The sequence below is a fragment of the Pseudonaja textilis genome, chromosome 2 (genome assembly GCF_049901715.1).
Source record: "Pseudonaja textilis isolate UNSWEBS1 chromosome 2, rPseTex1.2, whole genome shotgun sequence".
Classification (NCBI taxonomy): domain Eukaryota; kingdom Metazoa; phylum Chordata; class Lepidosauria; order Squamata; family Elapidae; genus Pseudonaja; species Pseudonaja textilis.
The window spans coordinates 199,105,501-199,125,011 of record NC_141991.1 but is presented as its reverse complement, the minus strand read 5'-3'; the positions used below and the strand labels follow the sequence as shown (position 1 = coordinate 199,125,011).

At 37.9% G+C, this 19,511-nt stretch overlaps 1 protein-coding gene across 2 annotated transcripts; it reads right to left on the bottom strand.

Annotated features, from left to right (window-relative positions):
* Nucleotides 1-596: 596 nt before the first annotated feature.
* HABP4 (hyaluronan binding protein 4) lies at nucleotides 597-17,215 on the bottom strand. 2 transcript variants are annotated; one of them, XM_026703904.2, is made up of 8 exons: nucleotides 16,762-17,215; nucleotides 8,845-8,992; nucleotides 6,870-7,031; nucleotides 6,239-6,310; nucleotides 4,989-5,072; nucleotides 2,428-2,596; nucleotides 1,322-1,504; nucleotides 597-894 (listed from the first exon to the last, which is right to left on the bottom strand). In XM_026703904.2, the coding sequence occupies exons 1-8, from the start codon at nucleotides 17,054-17,056 to the stop codon at nucleotides 838-840; spliced, it is 1,170 nt and encodes a 389-aa protein (XP_026559689.1). In that variant the 5' UTR covers nucleotides 17,057-17,215; the 3' UTR covers nucleotides 597-837. The 2 variants fall into 2 exon arrangements, with proteins under 2 accessions (XP_026559689.1, XP_087782959.1); XM_087926833.1 differs by lacking the exon at nucleotides 6,239-6,310 and having other exon boundaries at nucleotides 16,762-17,184.
* Between the last annotated feature and the right edge of the window lie 2,296 nt (nucleotides 17,216-19,511).

The window sequence follows — 19,511 nt, the reverse complement described above, 5'->3', positions numbered from 1 at the left end:
CTTATTTTGCTGAAAAACAGCTTTGTCTATCAGAAATCAACCATAAGCAACATTAAGAGCTCCAACCAATTCATTAAAAGGATTCTACAATGATAAATGAAGAATGCAACTGACGTTGGTTTGGCAGGTGGGAGATACATATAAGGTTTAGGGTTTCCCTAAAGTGATCTTATTTAATGCTCCTCTATGAAGAATACTATTCTAAAGCCTCCCGGATAGATAGATTTCCATGTGTATGAAAATCAACTAGTTAGAAACAAAGCTGTTTCATAGTTTACCACCCTTTCTTCCAAAACACTATTTATTCCAGGATTTATTTGCAGCTTGCCTCCTTCTTCAAATTTTAATTTCCAAATTATAACTTTAAAATCTACAGTTTGCAGCTTTCTATATTAAATGATAAAAATATGTAAAAATAGCACCCCTGACCTCAACCAGTGAGAGCATTACCCTACTTCTGAAAATTGTAATTTTAAGTATGGCAAATACACACTTCACTTGGTGAACCTGGAAAACAACTAGTCCAAACATGTTGTCCCCAAACCATCTAATATGGTTTACATTTGTGATAAAAGGGACAAAGACTCATCCATCTACCTGTTTGACACCATCATCCTGAATTTTTATTTGAAATTCCTCACGTGATACCATAAAGCCTTCATACAACTAATCAAAAACCAGTGTTACTAGAACTTTCCTCCAAACCCACTGGGTATGTCTTAACATAATAGTGCAAAATTCACACACGCAAGTCATTTCTCTCTGTAGACTTGAGTGGTTCTCCTCTACAGCAACATAGTATTTCCACAGCTATTTTGGAGGTGTCACTAAGTTCTTTCAAGACAAAGCAGGAAAATCCTCGGGGTCATCTGGGTTTGGAGCAGCAATACGCATCTAAAAGGAAAAGCAAAACCAGATCAGTTGGATAAGAACTACATATTCGTTTACTAAGATACACATAATTTTGGCTTGGTTCTTTAAATTGTTGCATTAGTCTAAGTACTATTTATTGTTTATCCTAAATGTTTTAAACTATACATTTGATTAATATTAAGGGGATTTTTTTAGCTTTATTTATTCAACCCAAACTTTTGAAAATTCAGGGACTCAGAAATTATGTTCAATGGATCCAAGTAATTTCTTGGGTAGGAGTAAGTTTTGAGGAAATATTTTTTAAAATGCAGATTTTTCGGTACATCTACACATCCTGTGATTTCTGTTGCCTTCTTTTTGTCCACGGACAATGCCATTTTCATCAGGCAGCTGTATAAATTAAATTACAGTAATGAAGTAGAGATTAGAATTAGCATATGGTAATTACCATCACTCCTGGCCTTGGCCATGAGTTGTCAACTCTTCGGACACGCCCACGACCTCCTCGTGCTCCTCTGGCTCCTCTTCCAGGACGAGGCAGATTCCCAAAGTTAATGTCCAGTTGAGAAGTGATGTCATTTGCTGCTTTTCGGGAAAAGTGAGAATCATCCTCAAAATCTTCCTTCAGCACCTACAATAAAATGCATCCACGTTTTTTAGGGTTAAAACCAATACATCTTCAACTGGAAACAGTGCATCAAGAGCCAAATGATGCCTTTAAATTAAAAAAAACATGCCCTGGAAAAATAAAGGACACTAGAGAGACATTTTAAAGAGAATAGAACTCCCAAGAGAAACTGGGCTCCCTCTATGACTCATCTCACAATAAAGTGAAACAACACAAAAACCAGTCTCAAGAGATGGTGATTCTCCACAGACACTTTCTTTTTAAAAAGGCTCCTTGATTAAGCTAAAAAAGCAGCTGCTGGTACATGTCGACTCATTACTCTCATTAGTTGACTTTTAAGCACTGAAATTACTACACTAGCCAGCAAAACTTGAAAAATATGTATATTTCTCTAGTAACCTTGCAAATACTTTCGTGCATATATGTAAGTATGTGTATATGTATGAAAAACATCTAGAGGATTCTTCACAAATTCACCAGAGTGGAAAAGAAAGGATCAATTCATTCTAGCATTTATGGAGTCATACTACATAAATGCAGTTCTGTGCAGTTAATATATGCACACAGCTTCATTCTTTAAGGCAGTTTGGGTGAAATCCATTGTTTATTGTTTCTTTCTCTCTGCTGAACATCCTGCTTAATGAAAGAACATACTCAGCAGCAACTAGAAACTTAATCTGAACATGTTGGAAGAACCACAAATCAGAAAATCGGCATCAAAAATTCTTATTGCTATAAATGAATTACAAAAAAAACCCATTAAGACTGTTCCTGACTTTTCAAAAAAAAAGGTCTGTGATTGAGATAAGTTCTAGTAGTGTTTTTTCAATCTATTCAGTCTCTAGCTATAAATTTCAATTTAGTACATCTACACATGTTAACAGAGTTAAAAGGAAGAATGTTCTGAATTCTAAGGTAATACTTACATCATCTCTATATTTTGACTTATGAATTACCACTGCTTTGGAAGGAACAGTGGTTTCGGGCTTCCGGATGTTGAATTCGGGCTTTGGTCGATTTTGTTCTTGAAGATTTTTCCATTCATCCAATGTCATCTCTTGAACTATTTCATCCACTGGCTCTCCTTCAGCAATTCTAAGGGTTTATAGTTGTAAAGTAAAAAACCATTAGCCTATAAAATGCAGTGAGAGAAAGGTAGAATACAACTTAACTGAAAACAGCTTTTTTTCCCCACACGATGGGTTACCAAGCTTGTAGAAATGCAATAGCTTGCAGAACTTTTATCCAATGCTCCAATCAGTCATGTCTGCTCTCTTCAAACATATTCTAGTTCCTATCCACTCCGGATCAGATATTCAGTATTTGCAGTTCACCATATGATCAGTCTGCATCAGGCTATTTTTGTAGCCTTTTCCTCAGTAAGATGCTCCTTCCATTCCCCATTTTCGGGGCTTTTCTAAATATGTTTTTTTTCTCAACAAATTCCTTTGATAACAAAGTTAAAAGGACTTCGCTCCTATTATATTAAAAGGAAAATAAGCACTTTGAAACCAGTACAATTCTGGTTTAAGTTTCTGAAAGCATATGGGAACTCATAACAACATAAGTGCCATGGATGAGGGCTTGCTTATTCAAACATTGGTTGGTTTTGTCGACATAGCTAGACATAGAAAGTAAAGGAATTGGGTTACTTCCCGTCCTCCTCAGAATGCATCTTATCAAACCAAGGGTGTCCAACGTTGGCAACCTTAAGACTTGTGGACTTCAACTCTTAGAATTCCCAGTCCAGCATGACTTATCACTCTTTTCCTAGCCAGCTGTATACATTTCCTAACAAAGCAATTGTTGAAGCCAGATGGAGATCAGGCTGACCAAGATGATGAAGGAGATGTCACAGGACTACTTTGGAGCATATCAGATTCATTCATTCATTCATTCATTCATTCATTCATTCAAGAAATGAAAGCAATATAGAGGGATGAGCTGACAAAGGTCCATAACACATTGTGTTGCCTATAGCTTAAGTAGCATAGCACGTATAAATGTTTGCAACCTAAAATGTGGTTTCCTGCTAAACCTAATATCTGTTACTGATCAATGATAGTAAATTTAAGACTTAAATTTGGTTAGGAAATCTATACAGCTGGCCAGGAAAACCTGTTTAGATCAGATATCTGCTCTATATTTTGTTGGGTGTATATCAAAAATTATACTACAGTTTTGCTATCTGCTTCCTTCATCTTTTGAAATCAAATATGATTCAAAAATGCTCAGTCTAAACTGATTGTAGCAATCCTGGTGCATAAACTCCCTCATTTAGCAGGCTGAAATGTTTGGGTCTCCCATTGCACTCCTCTGGCGGCCTTCCTCAACCTAGATCCATCTAGAATTTTGAGCAACATAGATTCAAATTTTCACTTGGTTGCAACTCACTGGTTACCAAGGTAATCATTCTTTTTCAGACTAATATACTTCACAGGGGTGCTGTTAAGAGAGATTGGGAAGCCTCCAATACATAATGTACTTTAAACACTCAGAAAAAGATGTGATTATAAATGTAACAACTGAGTAAGCATGCTACTTAATTTTACTATAGCAAATTCAAGGTGTAGGATCAAGACCAGTCTCTATTAATGTTTGGGGTAGCTCACACTAGAGATAGATCCCTGTCTTGAAATAAATTCAAAATAGATGTTAAGTCTATTTTATTAGCTTGTCTGCCTGTCTCATACTCATGAATAAACAAGGTCAAACATTGTCAAACAAAAGAAGAATGAATCCATTTTTATTCCAAACTATGAGATCAATATATCCTGATAAATGCGTAAGTTTTCTAGAAAAGTATATTCAAGAACTATGCAACTCTACAGTGACTCTGGGTGATATGCAGTCTAAATTTAAAACATGAGAAGTAGACATTTTGCACCTATGGCAACAATTCTGCTACCTATTCAGTTCTAAATTAATTTATAGGAAGAACAGAGTTTTTCTTCTAGGGGTCTTGCTATTCCTTCTCTGAAATACTCTTTTAAAACCATATTGTTACCACGTAGAGTTTAATGATGGCAAAAAGGCAATATAATACAGACTAAAACAAAAATAAAGACTTCAAGGACTTGAAGGAATGAGATTTTTTTTTAAAAAAAATCAAGGAATATTTGTTTAAAATCTCATCCCTAATAGCTAGATTAACCTAGATATTAGGTTTTGTACTTTAGAAAATTACAGCCCACTAGTTGTTTGACAACATGTCATTACCAGCTGGCAAAGCCTGATGTTTTAAACCATGTTAATAACCACCTGGGTAAACCACAACATATTTTTCAATCATTCCAACAATTCCTAAAGATCAGCTGAAATTGTTAAAGCATTGTGATAATGCCCCAGGATCAATTCCATTTTCTAGTGGCCACACTGAGAACAGGTCCACTTGGCACACAGTTGGAATAAACTTCCAAGAAAAGGTCAGATCTTCTAATAGAGATTTATGAAGCAATAAAAGCCAGATTCTCAAACCAGGTCATACTTCATTGGAGGTTCTCCGTCGGGTGTTCCTGAGCTCTCTTCTGTTTCTCCAGTCTCTTCCATAGGAGCAGTCTGTTCCAGCTCACTGTAGAAATAACAAAGCACAGGTGAAATACAAAAACTACACTAGACAGGATTCTTCACACGACCTAAACAAAGACACAGTTCCTCACTTTCTCACATCATCAGACTGCGAAAGCTGCTTCAGAGTTTTGGGGTGGACTCATCGAACATGAAAGTCTGCAGGTAGCATGTTGCATTATGCACTGTATGAATCTCAGTGGAAGCATGTCATTAACTTAACAGAGGCTTCACAAATCTCATCACATAAAAACCCAGAAAATGCATGCCCATGCTCTTCCTCCTTAACCCATCTGTGTGGCACAAAGCCAACAAAGAGATACAAGCATTTAACTTCTGTCTCCGATCTTTTCCCAAGATATTTACCACTGACAAATATAGTCATTTTTCTATTTAAATTTCAATCATTTCGTTTTCCCACGAACATAGCATAAGCAAATCTTTACTTTTCCTTCATGGGTTACAAATCTTTAAAATGATCTGAGCTGGAATTTGAGAAAGCCATCTGTCTTCAAAGATTCAAGGTCAAGGGGTTTTTCCAACTCCTGCTTGAAAGAAGATTGAATGTGAACCCACACATACAAACATAACCACAAGGCTACATCCCTTTATTACAGGAACTTCAGGTTTTTCAGTGGAGCAAGACTCAACATGTCTGTTCCAAACAATTAAAGCTGAAGAAAGCACCCAAATGTTAGTTTCTTTCTCAGTTCTTATAATCTAAGACAAAAAAGAGACAGATGTATCTCAGCTCTGCCAAAACCCCTTGAAAAAGAGGCCTAGGGAAAAATAAATTCTGCACTGTTTACTGCAGCCAAGATTAGGCAAATAATTCAACATTAAAAAAACAGGCAAAACATGGTGGGGACAGGGCAAGTATAAAGGAAAAACTGCCTAAAACTCAAGTTCGATCTAAGGTGAGATAATTAAGGAAATTCACAAATAACAATTTGCTTCCTTTCCTTCCCCAATGGTTCTCATGGTGTTACATTACAAATCACCCTATACGTTTCATATTATTCAGATGTACATTGAAAACAATTTTTCAAAACAGTAGGAAAGAGACAGGGTACTTCTCTTCAGTCAGCATCCAATAGTTAAAATAAGTATCTTTAATGTTATGAAGACGTGCAAATGATGCCCTGGAAATTACTAACACATTTCTCATACCTCATATCATCCTTAGCAGTTCCCCAGTTACGTGGTCCACTTCCGCCCCTTTTATCTTCTGCACGGATTCCTCTGTAGATCGAAATTTCACTTGTCTTAGAAATTAAATCATGTATTTTCACGGAACTATATAGGTTTTTACCAGTTTGAGATCATTTCCCAAGCAAGTGTATGAAGTTCCACTCTCAGAATTCTACAGCCAACATTTAAGGATTCTGAGAGCTGAAGTCCATGTCTGGAGAGCATCCCCAAGAAGAAGAGCTATAAAAGATTAAATTCTACAAAAGTATCAGCATTCCCATCACATTTACTTACATTCCTTATTATGAAGCTATTATTTATTTTGTAAATATATAACCCACTTTTTTGACCAGCTGATTTTCCAGGACAGCAGCCAACGGTTATTAAAAAGTTTTACATATTAACAAAACAAATACATGAAAAAAAGAAGTTAGAAGTTAATCAATTACAAGTCATAGAACAGCAAAGCCAATTTTCATGCCGAACTCCTGTATAAATATTTTGTTTGTTGACAAAAGGATAAAACATAGGGAGCCAACCTCATATTTCTTAGCAATGAACTCAAAGATTGATTTAAAAATGACAAATGCACATACAAAGTAGCACTTACGTTTTGTCACTCCCGCTCTGCCGGTCAAATTCCCGCTTCCCTCTTTGATCAAAGCCATTGAAGGTCCTGTTCATACTACCACCTCTACCTCTGCCCTGCAATCCGCCTCTTCCTCCCCCACGACCTCTCATTGGCCTTTCCCGATCAAAGCGCTCCATTGGTCTGAAAACAAAATGGATGATCCTTCTTTAGTTGTGTACTAAATCGAAGATAATATTATCACACCTTGGTCCTTAAATCTGTTGTCATTATCTAGAATAATGAAAGTCATTTTCAACAAGCTGTGTCAAAATTCCAAATGCAGCACTGAACAAGTTTGTAATTTCAGTTCATTGGGCACTTGAGAGTCTCCGTAGGTTAAAATCTTAACACTAGAATATCCATGGTACATTTACAGGGAGTCCTCAACTTATGACCACAATTGAGCCCAAAATTTATGTTGTTAAGTGAGAAATTTGTTAAGTTTTGCCCCATTTTACGACTTTTCTTGCCACAATTGTTAAGTGAATCACTGCAGCTGTTAAACAAGGTTATTAAGTGCATTTGGTTTCCTCATTGACTTTGCTTGTCAGATGGTCACAAAAGGGGATCTCATGACTCTGGGACACTGCAACCATCATAAATATGAGTCATTTGTCAAGTATCTGAATGTAAATCACATGACCATGGGGATACCACAACAGTCATAAGTGTGAAAAATGGTCATAAGTCACTTTTTTCAGTGATGTTGTAGCTCAGAATGGTCATTAAATGAATTGTTATTAGGTCGAGGACTATCTATATGGAAGAGCAAGAAATAAATAGCCCTACTTCTACATTAAACCACAGATAATAATAAAAATAATAGACGTAGATGCCAATTTTAAAGAAAGATTAAACTACTAATTATGCCAATTCCAAAGCAGCTCCCAGCTCAGAATAGCAGACTTCTATCATTAAAGCTTTCAACCCTATTACAGAATCTCAGATTTGCACAATCTCAAATGTAAAATTTTCCATGTATAGAGTTTATGTTCCTGTTTACAGGAAACTAGATTCATGGCATTCAATTTATTGCATCTTATAATTGTAGTCAATGATTTATATTCTGTGTAAATGGCTTCTAACGTGTTAAATTTAGCTTAAACCTTAATAGTGATGTTTAAATTTTAAGTAATAATACATTTTATAATTTCATAAGCAATTAATGATACATTAGAAAATTGTAATCTTCCTGACAACATTAGATCCCTTGTTTAGTTTGTATTGTAGTTTATATTTAGTTTGTAATCTTACAGTTTCAATTTACCTTGATGTACCTTTTACATGTCTTTTTAGCAGATAATCCTGCAGCCATGACCAGTCATTCAGCAACCATTCAAAGTCATGACAGCACTGAACAAGTGGTACTTATGACCGGTCCTTGAAATTCCAGCTGTTGTAATAACCTTGCTGTCATGATTGTGATATTTGGTTAACCAGCTTGTACTTAGGACAGTTGCAATGTCTCATGATTATGTGATCACCAAGGTCACAACTTGTTCCCTTAAGTTGCCCCAAGAAAGCCCACTAGGGACCTCATACTTCATAGCACCTGCTTGCTCACACTCCACAACATGCACCTCTGGCCCTCACTGACCCACATACATTCCATAGCACCCATCCATGATTTCTAGCCATTGTCTCTAATACCTGCCAGCATCCTTCACTCACACTCTGCAACACTCACATGCTCCTTGTATGGGGTTCCAACCTCTTCCTGTTTAACAACCTGTGAAGTCCTGGAATTACAACAGCAACTGCTGGAATTGTTGTCAATAAGTAAAGCAGTCACACGACATCGCATGATAAAAGTTCTGGTCCCAATTGCTGTCATAACCAAAGGACCATCTGCATTAACTCTTCATATTGTTAAAAAAAAGTTTAATTTTTCTTAGTAACAGATTTTACATTTTCCAAAATTACAATGTATAATAAATCCTTCAACAATACATACCTTTCTAGTATAAACTCTGCTTGTCTTTCCATTTCATGAGGACAGTATTCCCTGAAAGGTTTCCATTCAGCTTTATCTTGTTTTATCTCTGTACCTCGGTTTTCATTCCAACCTTGTTGTTCTCCCCTTTTTGGAGCTCGCTTTTGGCCTGTGGAAAACCAATATATTTAGATTAGTGGCATTAATTACATTTAAAACAGATGTAATTTCCTCGTGTTTACTTTAATCACCCAATCCTATTGCTTTTGTTGCTATTTTCTTTCTGTCCCAATCAATATCTTAGATCATAAGGCAGCTAAAAGCAGCAAATATACCGAAGTGATAGAGAAGTTGCTTGGAAATTCCAATATTTAACAACAAAATCACCATTATTTATCTATTGCTGAATCAAATAACTCTAAGTTCACTATACAGATAGTCCTCACTTTAATAATGAAAACTGGAACTGGAATTTTTATTGCTAACGAATGCAATCATAAAGCATGACTGCCTTCCTTAGCATTAGCAATCCCGCCAGTCCCTTCTGCTGTTGTTAAGTGGGGTGCATGTGTTGTTAAGCATGGATCTCCTTGCAACTTCCCACTGGCTTCCAACAACCAAAGACGTTGGAGAAACGGGCAGAAACCTGTAAGTCCCAAGCAGCTCGCAAGTAGGCCAGTAGGCTGATAAATGGGTGCTGCTGAGTGGAGAGGGAACAGTGGGGGATGTGCAGCTCAGGGACATGGGTTGAGAAGGGTTCAGGAAGGATTCAAGAGGGTATGCAAGTGCCAAAAGAGGCGTAGCACAAGCACATCGAATTTCAAGGATAGTGAATAGGGCTTATGTAAGTAGCTGGGGAGGTAAGGCATAGGTGCAAGGCTTGGAGTGGGTGTGCAAGGTGCATGAGGGGTCTGTTTGAGAAGGGTGCATAGGGATGTGCAAGTAGGTGGGAAGGCATGGCAGGAGCACAGCCAGGCTGGTGAAGAGTGCACAAGGGTGGCATGGGTAGCATGGATGACTGTCAAGATGCTCTATGAGTGCAGAGGTGTTGGGAGAGACTTAACTAAGTGACCTGTGAATTCCAGCCTTCTCCATTGACTTTTGTTTCTGGGAAGCCGGCAGGGAAGATGGCTAATGGTGAATCACATGACTATGGTATACTGCAACTGTCATAAGCATGAGCTATTGCCAATGGCTCAGATCATGATCACATGTCCATGGAGATGCTGGGATGGCCAGAATTTTAAGTAGCAGATGCAACTACTACTTATTCAGCACCATCATAACTTCAAGAGGCCACTGAATGATTAGTCACTTAATCAAGGACTACATTTTTTTTCCCCTAGAAGAGAAAATAACAACTTTGATCAGAAACAAAGAGGTCTACCGTGCTAGATTAAAGCAACACATGAACGTTTATGGAACATTCAAGAACATCACTGAATGTGCTGACATACTATACTCCCAAATTACACTGATCAATGAAACAAAACTCTCAAATCAACTTTAGCCCAACACTCAGAGCATGACTGGATACAACTATTACAACGGTACCTGCTGTTTCTGGAAAAAAACAACAACTCTGCACTATAAATTTTAGTGAATCTGGTTGCCCAGCTGATACTAATATTATCACACTATATATATATACTTTTAACTTATAGCAAGATTCCATAATTCTGATAAACACTGAAAGGTAGTAAGCATTTTTTCCAAGGTGCAAACAAACATTGTTATGCCCAAACAAAATCACAGTCTCTTTAAGACTGATGTTACAGGAGGACATTTGCAAAAGGAATTAAAGGGCTGAAGTAAACAAACTAAGTGTTAAAAATAAAGAGCACCACTGCACCCTGACAGTTATCAAAACCCCTTTATCAATTCTGCTTATATTAACCAACTCAAGACTGAACTGCACTAAAAAGTTTATTTGAACAGAAGTTAGGAAATATTCCAAGGTGTTATTCAAATTAAATTACTATTAGAGGTTCTTTTAATTTGGGTTTCCAGAATTCAAATTTGGCATGTAATCATTGAGCTTGAAGCTTTGCAAAATCATCATGTTGAATGAAAGGATGAAGGCAGAAACACATGGTAAATAACCTGACCAAAGTTTGTCATTCGTTTCTTTCATGAAGGAAGTTTACAAAATCCAATTTACTATATTGGTGGAGATTCCAGACAGCTATTATTAGAATGGAATAGTTAAGGTCCAAACAGGATACTTCAACACAAGACATTTATACAGACTCCTACCTACACCAATCAAGCCACTTCCTTAGAACAAATGAAGAACGCAGAAGTGGATGCAATACTAGAATATTTTTGGAAGTAAATTTAATTTACATTTAAATTGAGCTAAAATGTGATATCAATATGACTGTTCTCATATAGTTCATAATCACCTCCTGGAAAATTCCAATTTGCAATTTTTAGCTTAGAGCTCAAGCGGTACACTTCTGCCCCTGCTGGGCCATTTCTTAGTATTGCTTTTAATAATAACCCATTAATGAGCTCTAACTATGATTGCAGTACTATATACAACTTGACAAAGTATCTCAGTGAATAAATATATGGAATTATGTTACGCAAATGCTACTATTGTATCCTTTTATTCTTTGGATTTTTAATTTTCATATACATTTGTTATATTTGTATTAAAAGTCTTCTTCTGATATTGTTTTGCATTCTATTGAGTTAATTTTCATTTACATTTTAGCTTCAACAAACACAGCTGTACTCTGATCTATTGCCTATGTAACAGAAGATTGTATTTGTTTAATTGAGCATGCCATTTGCTACAGAACCACAGGTAGTTCTCAACTTACAACAGTTCATTTAGTGACTGTTTGAAGTTACAATGGCACTGAAAAAAGTGACATGACCATTTTTCACACTTATCACCATAGCAGCATCCACATGGTAACATGATTTACATTTGAATGCTTGACTCATATTTATGACAGCTGCAGTGTCCTTGGGTCCATGATCCCTTTTTGTGACCTCTTGACAAGCAAAGTCAATAGGGAAACCAGATTCATTTAACAACTGGGTTACTAATTTAAGAATTGCAGTGATTCACTTAACAAAAGGTGGCAAAAAAGGTGGTAAAATGTGGCAAAGCTCACTTAACAGATTTCTCACTTAGGAACATAAATTTTGGGCTCAATTGTGGTCACAAATTGAGGGCTATCTGTATATTTTAAAACTAAATGATCGTAGAACCATATCAGAATTATATGTAATCAATTCTAATAAAATATGCTGACATTAAATATAAGAGGCAAACTTACAGTTCTTAGTTTTAATATTAGCTTTTTTCTTCTTTTTTTCAAAGAATTCTATTTATATGCTGATGTTCATTATAGTTGTTATTTTAATATACTGTTTTGATGACTATAAGCCAGATTGAATCTACCATGAGGTGGGATATATGTTTTGTAATAAACAAATATTTTCATGAATGATGAAATTACAAAATATCAACATTTGCATATAAATTGAACACTTCTAGTCCATGAAGGATCATTTATTCATTAAAATATCCTTGCATCTACTATAAAATTAAAGCAACATATTGGGAATATAAGCCCTATATATTTTATATTACAAATAACATAAAACCCTAGAAAACCTTGAAACCAGCAGACTGAGTTAAAATTTCGCCTTAGTCATGAAAGCCAGCTGGGTGACTTGGAGCCAGTTACTGTCTCTCATCTCAACACCCCTCAAAGGGTTGTTGTTGTGGAGAAAATAGGTGGAGGAAGTATTACCGGTAGGTATGTTCACCGCCTTGAGTTATTTATAATCATAAAGGTAGAATATAAAATAAATAAAATTAATTAAACCTAATTTTATCAAATGTCAATTCAGAAAATATTATCTTTTCTTTTCCTATAAAAACATCATCTTAAGTTTAAGATCACACAAATACCCTTTTTTTCCTGTTTCTCAAGTTGATTTCTGAGAAAAAAAAACAGATGTACCAAAAGCAATTTTACAAGCTAAGGAAAAATAAGAGCAAATCAACTAATGTTCATTATCTACAAGAAACTCAATCTTTCTCGGCTTTGATAGATGGTTTCAATTTGGAAACCAAGAACAGTAAGACATTGTACACTGAAAAATGAAGGAATTATATGTGCATTGTGACATAGTGTACATTTTTATAAACCCAAAACAACTCTGAAGACAAAGTGGCTTTATGACCATTTTTACATTACCTCTGGAAAAATATAATTTGTGACAGGAAAGCAACTAGTTTATTTACTAGTTTGGATTTGAGAATTCTTGAAGAATAAAAACAAATGTAAGTGTGTGATGCATTATTTAGACTGTCTTGCCTGCAAAAATTTGTGAAAAATTCATGAATTGCCAAATAATACAGGCTTGAGACAACAACTGCAGAAACTTTACCAAATCAAAATAATTAGATTTTTATGCCTCTACACAGAATCATTAGAAAATATTTTGTAGTAACATGATAGATTCCAGTACATGAAGTTATCAACTTGTACATTTAAAGAATGCAAAATTAAATCTACACAATTATAATTCATCAATCCATTTATAAGAAGTCTTTTACCTGGGCTAATTAGCTTTCAAAGATAAAGAATGAAATAGGTTGTCTGGTAGGAGTTGCTAATGCTTATCAGCCATCAGCTCTTTTGTAGGATTGCCTGAGCAACCTTCAGCCTGTTTCTGCCTTAAAACATCTATTTCAACCCTTTTAGCTATTCCCACAAACTTACATTCAGGAATGTCCAATCTTGGCAATTTTAAGACTTGTAGACTTCAGCTCCCAGAATTTCCCAGCCAGCCAGTTGAAGACCACAAGTCTTAAAACTTGCCACCCCTGCTCTAAACTTTAATCTTGTGCATTTTGTAGACTCTTAAAAGCCACAAAGGTGATGCTGGGGAGGCTTAATGAAGCCTTCATTTTGTTGTAGAGACCATAAACTCTCTTCCTACAGAGCCAAATATCCATATACTATTCAAAAGATGGTCAGACGCTGACTGGGGGAAAATATGCAGTTCTGCTGACTTGAGATACTGTGGTTTAGACCAAAATGTGCACATATCTTAAAGAAGAGCCTGTGTTCTTATTCCTTATTTGTTCATGTTAGTTTTGGCTCAATACCCGGAAACATAAGAACAAAAAGAAACTGCTAGTTCAGGTGTATCTTTTAAGTAATATACCTCAATTTAATTTCCACAGTTATGAAACTTACTAGAGCTTTGGATAACTTGAAATTCAAAGGATAAAAGGCCATTTGGATTGCTTGAGGGTGCAGATGTCTCATCTGTCTGCAATTCCTTAAAGTAGCTGTCATTTGGTCTACTGTATAGAGCCAGTTTAGTGTGATGGTTAAGGTGCTGGACTAGAAACCAGGTGACTAAGGATTCTAGGCCTCCCCTAGCCATGAAAGCTGGTTGGGCGACTTTGGGCCACTCTCTTTCTCAGCTTAACCCACCACACAGAGTTATTATCACTGTGGCTAAAACAGGAGGCAGGAATAATGGTTTTGTGTGTGTGTGTGTGTGTGTGTGTGTGTGTGTGTGTGTACACACTATAAAAAATGGAATACTAATAAGTGAGTTGTGTTTAGTTTTAAAAACTGCCAACAGGCATTTACATCCTTCAGAAGCATCTTTTCCCTATCAAATCTAAACAAATGTACAGCCCTACAAATTACTGTAGTTCTGTGATAGAAATTCAGTGCTGCCATAATTATTTCTGTAAGAGGATAGGGCAGCACAGTGTTCCTTTCTTCTAAAACCAAAGCGCTTTGGATTCCCCACCTCAGTTTATCAGTGCTTCTTGTAATTTCACCAATTATTGCCATCCACTATGCATCAGGAGAGTCCTAAGAGTGACATAATAACTAAGAACTATGGCCTGTGAGACCACTACTATAGCACTAAAGGCCTCGTGGAGATGAAACCACCTCATACAGGCCTATAAATATAATCTATATGGAAAGTCCATCTTTGGTAATATCTCTGAGACTTTAAAGTATGTGTGTGAATTTAGGTAGTCCTCAACTTATAACAGTTCATTTAGTGACTGTTCAAAGTTACAAAGGTACCGAAAAAAAAGTGAATTGTGACTGTTTTTCAGTTATAGCCTTTGCAGCATCCTCAAGATCATGTGATCAAATTTCAGACAATTGGCAACTGGCTCCTATTTATGACTGTTGCTGTGTCCCAAGGTCATTATTCCCTTTTGCGACCTTCTGATAAACAAAATCAATGGGAAAGCCAGATTCACTTAACAACTGGGTTGCTAACTTGTCGACTGCAATGATTCACTTAACAACTGTGGCAAGACAAGTCAGAAAATGGGGCAAAACTCACTGAAAAAATGTCTCGGCATAAATTTTGGACTCAATTGTGATAGTAGGTCAAAGTCACACTACCTTTATATAAAAAATACAACTCATTTCTGTAGTTCGTAAGGCACTCAACACTACTAAGACTATACACTGTGGTTCCCACGAGTACAGTAATTCAGGTTCAAGCCGCTGGTATCTGGATACAGTAATAAATACTTAGGAATTTCATTGGTCCAGATAGCACTATGTTTCATTAATAAATAAAAATGGAAGAGAAAACTAGTACCCAAACTATTTCTGGCATATTTTTCATGGTACACAACCTGCTACTTGACTTTTAACGTTTAGTTTAGTTTGTCATTGCACCTCTTACAACAAAATCAAACACCATCTTCAGTGCATATCATGACCATGAAAATAAACCCAAACACACATCCTTCACACTCCCCAATCGAACCGAAATCCCCAACTGGTTTCATTCATATATTTTTTTAATGATAATTCACTGGAACACCGAATGACTCCAGGAGATTAGTGAGAGAAGGGTGGGGAAGGCTCTGGCTCTCAAGACGGGAAAGAGAGTTTTAAACAATGATTCAATGAATGAACGAATCTTCATTCATCATTTAAAAAACATCAAAAGTATTGTAAAATTGTTTCCACTAAGATGACATCCCTTTTCCGGTTGGGTTTAAGGCTGCTGGGAGCCCCGACCAGTTCATAAGTACCCGCGCCTTGAAAAGAGCCACAACCCCGCTTTGGTGGAAAGCGCCTTTCCGCTGATGAAGCGATGGGCGGGGTAGGTTTCGCTATTTGGTGGCGCCGACTAGCCCGGTTAATTACATCTGAAGGCGGAGGCCGAGCACAACGGCAACTTAGAGCCGCCCTTCGCTTTCAGCACATGCAACACCTGCAGTAAACGCCACTGGGAAAATAAATATATATGTATCTCGGGCCAGACGCCACAATAGCTCGCGCCTTTACGCGGGGAAGTCGCCCCGGCCCGCGCAGCGAGAGGAACCACGAGCTAAGGCAAAGCCAGCAGGTGGCTGCTCCGCCCGCGTCCCTTCCACTCCGGTATTTTCAGGCAAGCACCACCGACGACTGACCGAAAGGCAGAAAAAGGAGGGAAGAGCGCACGTGCGCCCGGGCTCTGCAAAGGGCCAGGACCGGGGCGAGCGCGAGCCCCCAATCCAAACGGCGACTGCCCGTCTCCAATACTTCAAAAAAAAGAAACCCCTCATAAACCATTTCTTGTTATTCCCTTGCTCGCATCGCTTTGAGCAGACTGCTTTAACGAACGCCCAAATTTAAGTGTGCCTTGGAGCAAATTGCCTGTGTTAAGCCTGCCGGTCGCCGCTCATTACCTAGAAGGGAGTTTCGTGGGAATGAATGAGAGTTGCCGGGGTAAAAAGGAGCTTCTAATGCTGCAATGCGAGTCACCGACTCTACGGGCAAAAGGGGGAGACTATCAAAGCAGGCTTGTTTCTAGAAGGGAGCCCCGCCGGATTCGGTCTGCACCACTGGCCGCTTTCCCACTCCCAGCAGCATCCCCTGCTTATCACACCTCCTGGTCCACGCAAGCCCCCCTCCCGCTCCATACCGGGTGCTGGGGGGCTCTCCGACTGCAAGAACGGGGAGCCTCTTCGCTCCTTCTGGGATTCTCTTTTGATAGAGGTGGCGGCAGCGACTCCTCCGGGGCCAGGTTTTCTGCCGGTTGAAAAAGCCGCTTCTTCGCGCTTCTTGCTCTGCTGCTTGCGCTGCTCTGCCTCCCGGAGGATGTCGAAAGGGTCGGATTCATCATCGAGCAGCTGGTGGAAGCGGTTGGCGACGGCGCAGCCAAAGCTCTCCTGCATAGTTGTGGCGGCGGCCACGGGGCTGGCCAGCGCGCCTTTCATTGTCGTGGTGCCCGTCAGCCGCCGCCGCCGCCGCAGCAGCACCCACCCCCTCCCGAATGCGACAGAAAGAAGCAAGCTTTCTTCAGTACGGCCCAAATAACCACGCCATGACCACTCGCCCGCCCCGTCCGACTGCGCTACCAATCGACGCGCCACCAATGCTTCCAGCCCTGCCTGAACAACCAATCCACAGCTCCGCTTTTTATCGTCCTACCCAATAATGAGCCTCACAAACGGGTAGAGACATTGACCAATCAGCATCCGGAATTCTGCCTCACTCAAGCAAAGAAAACATGGGATCCCCACCTCTCAACAATTTCCCACGCCGCTAGTCGATGACGTAGAGCGTCTGTGGCGTCACGTGTTAGAGCCTGGAGTTATTAGGAGAAAGGGGTTTGAGTGCTGCTTGACTGCTATGCTACACTGAATCTAACACTGAAACATCAGTGAATCACTCTAAAATGAAGAAGCTGTGACTAGTCCAATGGCTGAAGATGATCTTGAATCTGATGGGTGTGCTATGTGAGCTTCGTTGTTCACTTTGCAGACCCTTTATTACCCAAACTAGGTAATATTTCAACCCTGAGCTACAAATGTTCTCTTCTATTGATCTTCAATTTCTCTGGTTTTAGTTAAATGCCTTTAACAATTACATTGCACCCTGACTCCATGTGCATATGGACATATTAATGTTCAAGTGGGAAGAGCAAAAAATAAATATTGTGTTAGAAACAGATTAATTCCAAACGTTGTGCAAGCTGTTCCCAAATTTATCATTTTAGTTTAGTTTATATGCCATCTCTCTGTCAAGCATTTTCTTACTAAAATATTATGCTGTTACTATTTCAAGTTTTTACTTTAGGACTTCTCTATTGTTACATTGGCAAAGTAGAGTCCATATCCGTCCCTCAAACTAATCAAAAGCATTTCATGGTATTTAATTTTGGACCTAGCAACAATGTTCAATAGTTTTTAGCCATAATATTTATTTTATCTGAAATGATACTGAAAACATACTTAGCTTAAAACTTTCCAGATATAGACATTATGGCAACTGAATACTGTACACATGTCCATGTATTTTCCTTGGCGATATTGAAGAGGCTTGTATTCCTTTTTCCCAGGTTTGATCAACTGATCAATACCAGTTTATTGTACAACTTTTTGAGATCAGACAAGACCAGTTAGAAACTTAAGCTAAATATCCTCTCTTTTGTTATGTTAACTAGTTTGGATGAGATTTATTCATTTATACAATTAAACCTCAAATTGAAAACTTGCTGAGAGGAAGGGGTTTCCATTAAAGACACTTTTGTGCATGCTTCTTAAATCTATGTCATTTTGTATGAATGTAAAAATATGCATCAGGCTTCTTGGCTCTCCCAAACCAACAAGATGTGGTTTTGCCATCTTGTCCAACACTTCCTTCAGTTACTATGGAGAGAGCCAGGAAGAACAAAGTTCTCAGGGAGTATTAAAAACTTGTCAGACTACAAAATCAACCCCAGGTCATTTCACTGAATTGTGAATGAGAGTTAAGGAAAGCACCTTCCTACTGCTATTGCACCAATATCATGGCAACATATCTGACTGCACCTATCAACACAATATTTTCACTTGCTTTACTGCTTCTAATCTGACACACCCATACATTTCCTTGATCTTCCCAGAAGCATTAAAAATACTAGTTGATGGAATTATTTGGGATGTGCCCATTATACCTGAACTATGACAAATTGTAGTATGTTAAACAGATTTTATTATATTTTTATAAAATAAGATTATATAATTATATCCTGCCCTTCTGATGTTAGCATGTAAATCACAACAGTTATCTGCAACCAAAATCATAATATAAAAATGAGTTTTTAAAAAGAAAAATAACACACACATTATATGTGTGTACTATACACTCACGCACGTGCCTTCCTAAACAAAAAGTGCAAGCTGAAAAATTATCAACAGAGGCATGGGCAGGGTGGGGAAATGTATGTCATGGCATGACGAGACAAAGTACATAATCTACCTATCTGCATCTGAAATCAAATACAAAAACAGTGAGATTTGCATCTTGGTGTCACTGCACGTACATGATTTCTTCATCATTGTGATCACCTGTAGATCTATTAGTGTGGGGTCCTTGATGCTCTGAACTTAGTTTTACTGCAGCTCTTTCATTACTAAACTAGGTTAACACAATCAACATTAGTAGAGAGTGGGGTTTGGTCCCATTTTATTGCCTTGTCAGTGTTGGTGGGAGTGGTTTGATTGTGCCTTGATTGGGCTTTTGTTTATTGTTAGCTTGTTTGTCTGAATTGGTAGTTCTTTGACTGGGATATCGTTTGCTTGATCTTGGTCTGTTAATGTTGGTGTTAATCTCTGCTCATCTGGGTGTTGTTTACTGATGAGATGATTTGGTCTTTTTGTTTCTTTTTTGGCATTTTGATTGTCTTTT

Coding starts and splice junctions, on each gene's coding strand:
- HABP4 (XM_026703904.2), bottom strand. CDS start 17,056: ATGAAAGGCGCGCTGGCCAGCCCCGTGGCCGCCGCCACAACTATGCAG. Junction 7,032..8,844: donor GCAGAGTTTATACTAGAAAG/GTATGTATTGTT, acceptor TTTTGTTTTCAG/ACCAATGGAGCGCTTTGATC. Junction 6,311..6,869: donor CAGAGCGGGAGTGACAAAAC/GTAAGTGCTACT, acceptor TTCGATCTACAG/AGGAATCCGTGCAGAAGATA.